The sequence below is a fragment of the Corythoichthys intestinalis genome, chromosome 11 (assembly GCF_030265065.1).
Source record: "Corythoichthys intestinalis isolate RoL2023-P3 chromosome 11, ASM3026506v1, whole genome shotgun sequence".
In the NCBI taxonomy this organism is placed as follows: Eukaryota; Metazoa; Chordata; class Actinopteri; order Syngnathiformes; family Syngnathidae; genus Corythoichthys; species Corythoichthys intestinalis.
Genome location: NC_080405.1, coordinates 26,163,895 through 26,176,762, shown reverse-complemented (window position 1 = coordinate 26,176,762; position 12,868 = coordinate 26,163,895). Strand labels below are relative to the sequence as shown.

The window sequence follows — 12,868 nt, the reverse complement described above, 5'->3', positions numbered from 1 at the left end:
GATACTTGATTACAAGCTTAAAAAAAATAAAATTTCTTCCTTAACTTCTTTCTTTCCACTTTTAGAAAAAGGTTTGGCGCTATCTACTGTAAGTACTGACAATCATTTGGGGTGAGAAGTTTGAAGCATGCAGTGCAACAAAATCTGATTAATATACAAAATATGGACGTATGGGTTGGATCGCATGTATGGGTTTCACAGTACACTGTGATGAAATGGTGGGCCAAAAATATGGGCCCCTTTGCATTATTTTGCTTAGGGCCCCCAAATGGCCTGGGCCGGCCCTGAGTATGGGGAAGAAAGGTGATTTGAGTGACTTTGAACGTGGCATGGTTGTTGGTGCCAGAAGGGTTGGTCTGAGTATTTCAAAAACTACTGATCTACTGGGATTTTCACGCACAACCATCTCTAGGGCTTACAGAGAATGGTCCGAAAAAGAAAAAATATCCAGTGAGCAGCAGTTCTGTGGGCGGAAATGCCTTGTTGATGCCAGAGGTCAGAGGAGAATGGCCAGACTGGTTCGAGCTGATAGAAAGGCAACAGTGACTCAAATAACCACCTGTTACAACCAAGGTACGCAGAAGAGCATCTCTAAAAGCAGGGTATGTCGAACTTTGAGGCAGATGGGCTACAGCAGCAGAAGACCACGCCGGGTGCCACTCCTTTCAGCTAAGAACAGGAAACTGAGGCTACAATTTGCACAAGCTCATCGAAATTGGACAATAGAAGATTGGAAAAACGTTGCTTGGTCTGATGAGTCTCGATTTCTGCTGCGACATTCGATGGTAGGGTCAGAATTTGGCGTCAACAACATGAAAGCATGGATCCATCTTGCCTTGTATCAACGGTTCTGTCTGGTGGTGGTTGTGTAATGGTGTGGGGAATATTTTCTTGGCATTTTGCCCCTTGGTACCAATTGAGCATCGTTTGAACGCCTCAGCCTACCTGAGTATTGTTGCTGACCACCATGTCCATCCCTTTATGACCACAATGTACCCAACTTCTGATGGCTACTTTCCGCAGGATAATGCGCCATGTCATAAAGCTGGAATCATCTCAGAATGGTTTCTTGAACATGACAATGAATTCACTGTACTCAAATGGCCTCCACAGTCACCAGATCTCAATCCAATAGAGCATCTTTGGGATGTGGTGGAACGGGAGATTCGCATCATGGATGTGCAGCCTACAAATCTGCACCAACTGTGTGATGCCATCATGTCAATATGGACCAAACTCTCTGAGCAATGCTTCCAGCAACTTGTTGAATCTATGCCACGAAGAATTGAGGCAGTTCTGAAGGCAAAAGGGGGTCCAACCCGTTACTAGCATGGTGTACCTAATTAAGTGGCCGGTGAGTGTATACTGCATATATATAAATAAAAAGCTTATCTTTATTAAATGCTTCATTGAGTGTCCATTCAAATCCACTTCAGCTGCTCACTTACACACAATAAGTTGCCACAACAACTGTTTAACAAGTTAAACAATGATTGACGCATGAGGCGCTTTGAAGTTCGAGTCTCTGGCTAGATCAAAGCTTAACCGTCCGTCAATCATTTTTTAATTTAATAAGCAACTCCAGTTCATTCTCTGACGACGAAAGAGCAGGGAGAAGGAGGGAGCGAGCGGGAGACTGAGTGATCGGCTCGGGACAGCTCATTTGCATTTATTTATTTATTTTTTAATTGAAAAAAAATAATAAATCCGCGATGGATTGAGGGCACGAAGTTTGAAGCGCGAATTAGCGAGGGATCACTGAATTATGATTTGCTAGACCATTTATTTAATTGTTTCAATGACTTTCCGAGGAAATCACAATACAGGTAGTCCCCAGGTAACGAACGAGTTGTTTTCTACACTGGCGACGTAACCCAAATTTCCACGTAAGTTGGAATGAACCCTTTAAGTACCCATATATAAAGAAATAACTGTCCAAAAACATGTGTTATACGTCACTGTATCGTCCTCGCCAAGACGTTGGAGCAAAATCCTAGCTGGACAGCGAGCTAAGCTCCGAAAAGACGATGTCAGATGACTGTGTGGTTTGCTGAGTTTATTCAGCTATTAATGACATCAAAACTTGCAGAATGAAACTAAAATAAAAAATTAAATCAGTTTAATCTTTAATAACAGCAATTCAAATTTGTGTTTATAACTAGCTGCTGATACAACAATAACAATCCACACAAATGATTAGCATGTATGAGTTAGCGTCCGCACATCATCAAAAACAATCACATAAACCCGCCCCAAGTATTCGACCACAATTGAAAATGCACAATAAACAGAATGAAATGTGTTATATACAAGCGTTGCCTCGGTTGATGCTTTACAAGCAACAAATGTAAGCGCAGGCTTACAGCTGCAAACTATCCCCTCTCTCACTTGTCTCTCGCCCACTTCTTTTTGGGAGTAAATACGCTCTTCCTCGTGTGTGCGCGTGCGTTCTTCTTCGTGTGTACATGCGCTCCTACTCGCGTGCGGAAGTACTACCTACTCTGTGCGATTCCTGCGCCAAAATAAAAGCATGCATCACAAAACAAAAGTCAACGTTATATTTTTTTGATAAACGACTGCAGACAAAATTGTGGACGAGTATAGTAAAGTCGAAATCACGTAAGTCAGGTACGTCGTAACCCGGGGACTACCTGTATTCAACCGAATTTAGAATGCTCGTATTCATTTCCTTTTCCTACCTTGACTACCAGAGGCCAATCTGTCAGCTGTTTCCCAGTGTTCATAGCTGCGTAGGATGTTGTTAGTGATGTTGACGTGACTAGCCGCCATGTGGTGGATTCGTTGTGGAATAGCTACGGTGCCTGATGAATTTGGCGCAACTCCTGAGGTTCCGCCTCCAACGCCGCCGCTGGCTGGCGACAGACTGAGAGAGAGTGGAGACGGGGTCCCGTTGATCCTGGAATTCACAGAGTAACTATTAGTGAGATTTAAACAGTAACCGATGAGTTAATGGTGGGTTATTAAAACATGAATCTTAACATCAGCAATTCAGTATGTCAAACAAATACTACATGCTGCTTTTTCAATGCTAGCTTTAACAGCTTGTGGTTAGCATGTCGGCAACACAGTTCTGAGGTTTGTGGATGGAATCCTCCCTGTGTGAAGTTTGCATGTTTTGCGCTTCTTCCCACATTCCAAATATGCTAGGGTTAATTGAAGACTCTAAATTGGCCACAGAGTAGCAAATGAGAGTGTGGACGCTGAAGGTCTTCATGGTTTAAAATGTTTTCTGTGTGACACAGGGAAAGGAAAAATCCCATTTAAACATCCCCCCCCCCCCCCCAAAATAAAAAAGCTCCTACATCAACATCTAATAAAAATATCCTTTAACTTAGAAATACAGTATTAAGGATGAAGACAGTCAGCGCAAAACTTCAATGATTAAAACTTCATAGGGCAAGTGACTAATTTTGTAAATTAAAAACAAAAAACAACAACAACCTCAAAATTTTTGGACATCACATTTTGGGGCGAGAAGGAAACAATATAAACATTTGATAGACCCAAAATTAGATGTCAACATATGCGGATGTCAGGTCTATACTACAACTATATTATCATTTATAATTATTTATATATGGCGGAAAACACTCAGGTGACTTAAAGTTCTGCTCTGAGACCCCAATTTGACAAATTTCAGAACTGTCCTATATACATGTGTCATCATTGGAAAGCTTAAAATCTCAATTTTCTGGGGGAAGAAAAATTTTGAACAGAGGGCATTTAAAAAAAAACAACAACAAAAAAACAGCAAAACTCTAACTGGAGGTGAGAGCATGACAGAGCATAATTAAAGACACCATGATTTTAATGGATATTATCGCATACTTCTTTTCGATCCAAAAACTCCATGTAACATGTATCACCGAGTGTCAAGACACAGCTGTGAATGGCCACAGGCGGATTTTTGGGGGATTTTATGGGTGAAACATGGTAATATAACAAGGGTCGCGATTAGGGGTGTGACAAAATATCGAAATGGTGATATATCGTGATAAATTGTATCACAAAAGGTTATCGATATGCTCCTGCCAAGAATCGAGATATCATTTTAAAAAGGTGTCAGTTTCTAAAAAAAAGAAGTACAAAGGAACAACAAGTTGCTACCAAAATCTTCCACCATAATAGTGTCTCAGTTAACTCTAAGGTTGCATTGACGGTGCACAACGCCGAATCCATTTAGACTGGTAACGTCCGTTCATTCGAAACCAGAGCATTCACAGTCATTCTGTCAGATTTTCAGGGCATTTACAGGTCATTTCCTGTTGAGTTTGACTACCTATTCATTTGGGTGATTCCCAGTTAACTTCCTGTTCTGTAATTCAAAATAAAAAGGAAGTGACCCGTAAAATACCCCAAAATCAACAGGAAGTAACTGAAAATTAACAGGTAAATGACCTTAAATAGCCCAAAATTACCTCATTGCCTGGCATTGGCTGCCACTGACGGCCATAGACGTTCAATCCGTTTGAAGTGGGAGGGATGGCAGCGAATGAGCGAATGTTCATTCGCTGCCACCCTCCCAGTTCAAATGGATTGGACGTCTACTAGTAATAAACACATTCCAATTCACAGCAGAAGCTTGTTTTTCTGTTTATTAGTTGTTTGTAGAATATTCTAGAATGATTTCCTGACCAATGTATCGATAATCGTTGTATGGCCATATCGTCAGATCATCGTTATCGTGAGCTTTGTATCGCAAATCGTATCGTATCGTGAGGTACAAAGAGGTTCCCACTCCTAGTTGTGTTGCAGAAATCGCAGATATCAAAGAGTGGTTTAGCCTTTTAAATGATTTTTTTTTCAATTTTTCTTTGTTTAGATCAATTATTTATCATCTAAAATATTGGGGAAAATGCGACAGTACCAAAAAAATACAATTAAGCGATAGTTATGAGGTAGATATCCGTGACTTATTTACAGACAATATTTTTTTCATTGTGATGTAATTTGTTTAAAAGTTTAAAATATGTGAGTGAATAATTTTTTTTAAGTCGTATTTTTTTTTTTAAAGTAAATATTAGACATCATTTATTTTATTCTAAGCTAAAAATGAGAGACATTTCAAATAATAAATATAATTACTTACCTTCTTTTTTTGGCTGGGTTGAAACAAAAGCGGTTGCGCGACGTCTGTAAACGGGGGTCTCCAGGATAATACGGACAAATTGAAAATAATTCGGGGAATTAATGTGCCATGAATCTGTTATAGCAGCATATAGACATATTGTTCTATCAAACACAACAGTTCTTTTGGCTTAAAATACAGCAGTTTTTTTTAAAGAGGGGTGCAAGAGCAGAAACTGCTTTTTCAGCCTTGTCTGTGTTTTCCGCCATATGCATTTGTTTTAAATACCTAAAATAATAAATACATAAAAATGTTTTTTAAAAACTAAATTGACAAAATTCAAATAAATAAAACAGAAATACACTCTGCTTATGGCCCCAATAACACTAATGTACATTTTTGGTTTTTGTTTTTAATTTCATAGTGTTTAACTCATTGCTTGCCATTGACAACGATAGATGTCCAGTTCATTTAAACTGGTAGGAATGCTCATTTTTCGGTGCCATTGATGGCGCTAGACATCCAATCCATTTTGACTGGGAGAGTTGAAGGTATCATTTGCTAATTGAGTGCTCTTTTAATGTTTAAACGTTAAGCATGAACTGGTATGATGCTTGTAAAGTTAGATGAAGCTTTCAAGTTCAAAAATCTCCTCCCGCATCACACAGTGGGTGTGTGACTCTGACACTGACGTCATGTCTGTGATTATGGACTCGGCCCTTGCTAATCCTTAGACTTGGCGCGTTCTTGGCTAAGCACACATTACTCACACACACACATACACACACACATGCATTGGGGTCCGGTCTTGCTGTTATACAGCGTCAGAGCTGTTCAAACTCATTAACTTCACATCCACAGCCCCTCCATGCCTCTCCTCTTTCTATCACCACCCACTCTATCTCACCTCAGCCAGCACTCGACAGCCCCTCTAGTCTTTTGCTCACATCTACAGCAAATCAATTCACTTTTTTTTTTACTTCAGGGGTTTGTTTGTCTACAAGATTGTTAGGGACGCCACAGTATTTTGCAGTGGAGCGCCAGTGAATTCTAAATTCAAAATTATCTGTGTGAGAGCAAGGATGTGTACTGTATATGTGTGTACTTACTTTCCATTTGTCCTCCAGGGAGAGGGCGCATGGTGGGAGCTCTTGGCAGAATTCTGGTATACAAAATGACACACAAGAGAAGCTGCATTATTTACAGAAATCGAAGTACAGGTACATGCTGAAGGCCCTTCTTGAGAAGAAGCTCGGGAATATCATCTTTTCAATTTATTTATTTAGCTACTCTGAGTTTTTGCCTTTGTTGTGTTGAATTTACAGTGATCACTTCTTTGTGAACCACAGATCCAATAAACGCTGCATCTGGGTCATTTCAGTACACAGTGACAGTTTTTTTAAGTGTGCTAACCCAAGTTTAACCTTGTTTTCATGCAGTATTCATGAATGAAACGTGTCAGCGGTCTGCACAATTTTCAAACAGGTGCGTGAAGCTTAGGAATGAGTGACAGCAATCTTAATTACAAAAAAAAAAAAAATCAGTTTATCCACACTATTTAAAAAGCTAATCCCAAAGGGATATTTAGATTTTAAACGTACTTTGCCAAGGTACAAATAAACCCAAATCACAATCGATTACAAAACATTTCAACCACAAGAGCAGCAACTAAGTCATTAGATGTTAAGTAATACTGGCCACCAATTCATTTTTTCATTTTTTTGTTGCATGAATGAATTTAAAAAAAAAAAAAAAAAAAAAAAAAAAAAAAAAAAAGATTCAGGTAACACTTTAAAATAAGGGTTTCTTAATTAACATTAGTTTTTGTCTAAAACTGCATTGACTAATGTTTGCGTAACATTACAATAATTAATATAATTGCTTATCTAACATTTATTATTATATTAATTAACATGAGTTAATGCATTAGATAATGCATAACCAGACAGTAACTAATGGTTTGGTAAAAAAAAAAAAAAAAAAAAGCCTATATAGCGTTAGAGTCAGGGTTTTGGGTTGGGGTTTGTTAACTTAGCATTTATTATTTCTTAGTTAAGGGACACATGTGGTACACTTTACAATAAGGGTCCAAAAACATTCAGTAATGGTTAATAAAGGTTAAGGGGGGGGGGGGGGGGGGGGGGCGGGGACTTTAGCATTTATGATTTCTTAGTTAAGGAACAAATGTGCTACACTTTACAATAAGGGTCCAAAAAACATTCAGTAATGGTTAGTTGAGGTTAAGTAATACTTATGAGGTATGTTCACGTGAAATAACACCATACTTAAGGTTAGTTTAGCAGCACCCAAGGACTCACAGAGCAATGTTTCTCATTTTAGAATAACATAATCACTTACTAGTACCAGTATACATTAATAACTATTTATTAATGCACTAATGCATATGTGAATTAATGTTAAGTAATGTATTATATAATTATACATATTATATATTATAACCTAACCTTAAGTATGGTATTATTTCCCGTTAATGTACCTCATAAGTATTGCTTAACCTTTAACTTTTTTGGACCCTTATTATAAAGTGTAGCACACGTTTCCCTTAACTAAGAAATTATAAATGCTTAAGTTACTCCCTCTTAACCTTTATGTATTATATATTTATATATATTATAACCTAACCTTAAGTATGTTATTATTTCCCGTTAATGTACCTCATAAGTATTACTTAACCTTAATTACAGTAATTACCATTACTGAATGTTTTGCTACCCTTATTGTAAAGTGTAGCACGCGTTTCCCTTAACTAAGAAATTATAAATGCTTAAGTTCCTCCCTCTTAACCTTTATTAACCATTACGGAATGTTTTTTGGACCCTTATTGTAAAGTGTAGCACATGTGTCCCTTAACTAAGAAATTCTAAATGCTTAAGCCCCCCCCCTTAACCTTTATTAAACATTACTGAATGGTTTTTGGACCCTTATTGTAAAGTGTAGCACATGTGTACCCTAACTAAGAAATTATAAATGCTTAAGTTAACAAACCCTAACCCTATATAGGCCTATATATATTTTTAATTTGACCAAACTATTAGTTACTGTCTGGTTTTACATTATCTAATGCATTAACTAAATCATTAACTAATGCATTAACTCATGTTAATTAATATATTAATAAATGTTAGATAAGCAATTATATTAATTATTGTAATGTTACTCAAACATGAGTTATTTTCTAAAAATGCATTAAGTAATGTTAATTAAGGGACCCTTATTGTAAAGTGTTACCAAGATTCATATAAGATTATATATATTTTACACAAGTTCTTAATATGTTATCAAACAATACCCATTTAACTTTTCAGTCCTTTTAATAGTTATATATAATATTTTTTTTCTGAATCATTGTCAACATTAGCTTGTCGTGGTTGACTGATTTTCACATATTGGTTCACTGTGATCAATGTCACATCGTCTCTGTTGTTGGTTTCCTGTGTCTGCAGTTGTCTAAAACATGGCATAACAGGTATTATTTTGTAACTAAATAAATAATAAATGTGGGCTGACTATTTCCCTTCATATTGTTACTTTTGGACTATTTTTTAAGTGCCAGTTGTAAACCTATTTTGTTAAAAATAGCACTTTGCAAAATTTTGCATCTCACAAAAAAATGTAAATCTTGATTTGCAAACAAAGAAACAAACAAACAAGCAAGCAGAAAAAAAACTTTACAGTCAGATTTGAATTCAGCACCCCAAAATTAAAAAAGAACAAGTGTTTGCATCAATGCAACATTTTTTGTTGTTGACCAAAGCGGCACACTTTGTTCATTTAAAATGTGCATTTATCATATTGTGAAACTGTTTTTATTTTGCAGTGTGACTTAGTTCATTATTTTGTCCCCACAACACTGCAGTACACAGCCTGACTACCACGCTTGCACGCAGCTCCCACAAAATCTCATTCCGTGCCTTCCCAGAAATTCAATCCCATCACTGCAAATACGGCACTGTGATAATGACATCCTCAGTAATTAATTAAACTACACATAATTAATCAAAACAAGTACATTAAACCCTAACAATCCTCTCTGATGATTGATGGAGCTAATTAGGGCGCTAATATCAAAGAGAAAGAATGGATTTTAATAACGCCATACAAAATTAATGCATCGGCACCATGAAAACGAATATGAAATGTGTTTTAGGGATTGTAATTGGCTCTGCATGTTTTTCACCCACAGAGTGGAAAATTAGTGGGGAAGGAAGTAAAGTCACTATCTTCGCGTGTGTGCCAGTATGTGTGTATGTGTGTTACCTTGAAATACTCCATCAGCGAACGTGAGTATTTGACAGCATGGTCTTTCTTCAAATGGAACATCCTCAGATACAGCAGAGACAGACAGCGGTTACTATGGAAACAAAACCATTAGAAGGCAGATGAAGCCTCTGTATAAATTCACCGTAAAAGCTTCATCCCCAATACTGTATTATCGTTGCATCATCCCAAAAGAATACAGTCAGATTTTATATATGCCCACTCAGAAACAGAGTAGTAGAAATAATGCAAAAAATTAACTTATAGGCTGCTATTGACGACAATAGACATCCAATCCATTTTGACTGGGAGGGTTGGCAGTGATTAAAAGATGCACTGAAAAAAATGTGGTGGATTTACTTGATAAAATCATTGTAACAATTTGCAATTACTTTTATGAAGTAATTTTTACTGCTTGCAGTAAAATTTACTTAATAAAAGTAAGTGCAAGCAGTAAAATTTTCTTAATAAAAGTAAGTGCAAATTGTTACAATGATTTTATCAAGTAAATCCACCAGTTATTTTTTTCGGTGTAGATAGCAGCCCCCCAGTCAAATTAGATTGGACGTCTATCGCTGTCCATTGCAGTGAGACATGAGCACTCAATGTCAGCCCTCCCATTTGAAATGGATTTGATATCTAATACTGTCACTGGCACTGAATGAGTTAAGGTAGTACACATGAAGGGCAAAACACAACATGTGTTTATCTAATTCTCCAGTATGATATGAAACTAATGTATCAGAAATACTTTTTTTTTTTACAGAATAACATGAAGAGGTAGATGGGTGTAACTACTAGGGAAGTCCCGATCTCATATTTTTACACTTGAGTCCGTGTCACCTGATTTTGAGACTGCTGATTCCGAGTACTGAGTCCCGATCTCATACTGAAAAAACTTTTTCCGGGAGTGTTGTGGAGTATAAAACGTATATATTTTTGTTTCTTTTGTTTTTTTTTCTGAACTATTTTGTTACTTTTTAGCCTTTAAAAAATAATATATATTTTAAAAAATAATTTAAAATCCGATGTTTTTCACCCAATTCCGATCCTTTGAAAAATGGCCCAATCGGCCCAATTACTGATCACGTGATTGGACGGGGACATCCCTAGTAACTACCTTTACCAAAGTTTTCCAATGGGAAATATAGTTTGGTTTAGGGCAGTGCTTCTTAATTATTTTCTGTTACACCCCCCCAAGGAAGACGTAAACATTTCGCATTGCCCCACCCAAACTCTTTGCTGCCACTATTTTGTAAATAGCATAATTTATCTATAAAATTATTATTATTATTATAAGAACACCTGCATAACATTGTCCTTTTCAATAAGAAGGACATGACGCATTCGTGTCTCTGAACCAATAAATAGACTGAATTTAGTTGCTATTGCCACTTCTGGGAGATGATTGGTTGAAACTTTACCCATCGAAAAAAAAGGTCACGTCCAAACTGTAAAAGTATACTCAAGGTACCTTGAGTATACTTTTGCCCATTTTTGACCATTTGATACTGACAAATAAAATGCAATAAAATCAATAATAATAAATTCAAATTGATTATTAACATTCACGCATGAGAACAATATGCCACACAATTTGACCCAAAAACCAAAAATGAATAGAACAAAACGACCATGTCATTAGACAAAGGGACAGTTTTTATTTTTGCTGCAGGCGATATCAGCTCCTTTGCTAAGGTGCGGGTTTATTTTGCACTGAGCAACTTGGTAGGCCACCTTATATGATGCTAAGTTAACAGTGCTTACTGGTTTACTGTTGTAACACTGACAAATATGGACGATTGTTGGCAATATTTGGCACATTTTCGCTGAGAAAAAAAAAATCAAGCGGCTTATCAATGTGATTGAGGTCTATTAGGGTCTTAAGTGATGTCTTAATTGTTTGGCTTCCTGCTGTCCGCAGCCAACATTTTTAGATATGGTAAACATATGGGTCTTTTCTTGTCTCCCACTGTATAATAAGTCAAAGCCAAAAGCCAAACGCTACATACGGTTCGTCATTTTTCCTCGCCTTAGCTCTTATTATCTCCAGCGCGCTGTGCTGTGTCCTCTTGTTTGGTTAAAAAATACTGCGCATACTCTGAAAAGGAGAGCGTCACTGCCACCCACTGAGTGGATGTGCAATTACACTTTATTCTAGTATAGTGAAAAAGAATGCTCCCTGAGGTCACATGCGCCACCATCTGGGCGGCACCCCCCCATTATTTGAAAAGTACTGGTTTAGGGCAATATCTTACTGAAAAAAAAAAAATCAAAACCAAACCAAAAAAACACATAATTGCTTTTATTTTCCTCCCAACTTGTAATACCCTAGTACATAAAGCTGGAAGTATTGTTTAAACATTTTGGAATTTATATTTTTTAGACCAGCCAACCCATGTGAAGGAGATAGTTCCTTTTCTCGTAGGCACCGTCTAACTGTTTGTATTACTCTAACATCCCCAATATAAAATAAATGGCACTTATACCATAGTTTAAGGAAAACAAGCAGAATATAGGGCATAAGAGATAAACAACGCATTCTTACCACAGAAGCTCAGCGCGTGTGTCATACAACTGACTGACGCACCAACTCTCGCAATCAGTCCTCCCGGACAGTCCAGAACAAATAACAGGGGGCTCTGTCTCAACACAAGGAGACCGATATCAAACTGATAAAACTCCTAGAGCCCCTTTGATGCTGAGGCGGCAAAATCCACAACACTCGTTGCCCTGACAACAGTAACTCCCGACTCCTCCTGTCCAATCCACAAAACAGACAATACTCCCAAACACACCCTTCTTTCTGCCCACGACCTGCCTCGCGAGATCCTTCAAAAGACTGAATGTTTAACTAATTGTTGTCATTTTTCTCGGGAACCTTTTGTTGACTTCTGATATGGAACTGGGTTGAAAAATTATTCAAATAATTAATCAAACACAAAAGGAAAACAAAGCAGCGGTGTTTTAGTCAGCACATTAGAAAAAGTCATGCACACCTAAACATCAAAATTTTCTAGTTTCTACTTTGCTAAGGTGACTTTGCAATTAGAAAAAAAAAAATTTCCATTTCCAACTTCACTGTAATACAGCAGACTTCGGCAAGACATTGAAAACTAAATTGATACCAGTATACGTGGCAGAACCTTGTACTGCAATGTGTGAAAGTGAACCTGTGAAGCACTTTGGGCACTGCAATAGTGGGGATAAACATGAGCGTGAACTACATAATCTGTAACTGTGTTTCTTTTGCGCTTTTTTTTTTTTTTTCAAAATAAAAGCGATATTTTAAAAACAATCAAAGTATAGGAGCTTCCATTAAAAGTTGTTTTTTGAAAAAGACCGTATTTCTCGTCAAGTCTCATTGAAAGAAGATGCTCAAAACCTGCTGGATGTGATCATATGACGAGGTAGCTCACATTTTGTGGCTTATAAATTAAAAAGAAATGTGTTTGAATGGCACTTTTGCATTGTATATCCATATTGTCTTTTGGGGATATT

At 37.1% G+C, this 12,868-nt stretch overlaps 1 protein-coding gene across 4 annotated transcripts in view; it reads right to left on the bottom strand.

Moving 5' to 3' along the window:
- aff2 (AF4/FMR2 family, member 2) overlaps positions 1 to 12,868 on the bottom strand; it is a 263,824-nt gene that overhangs the window by 3,481 nt on the left and 247,475 nt on the right. For all 4 annotated transcript variants that reach the window (XM_057849436.1, XM_057849435.1, XM_057849438.1 and 1 more), the window contains 3 exons: positions 9,368 to 9,461; positions 6,199 to 6,251; positions 2,700 to 2,917 (listed from right to left, as the gene is read on the bottom strand). In XM_057849436.1, the coding sequence (XP_057705419.1) occupies positions 2,700 to 2,917; positions 6,199 to 6,251; positions 9,368 to 9,461 (365 nt within the window). The remainder of the gene's footprint in view (positions 1 to 2,699; positions 2,918 to 6,198; positions 6,252 to 9,367; positions 9,462 to 12,868) is intronic.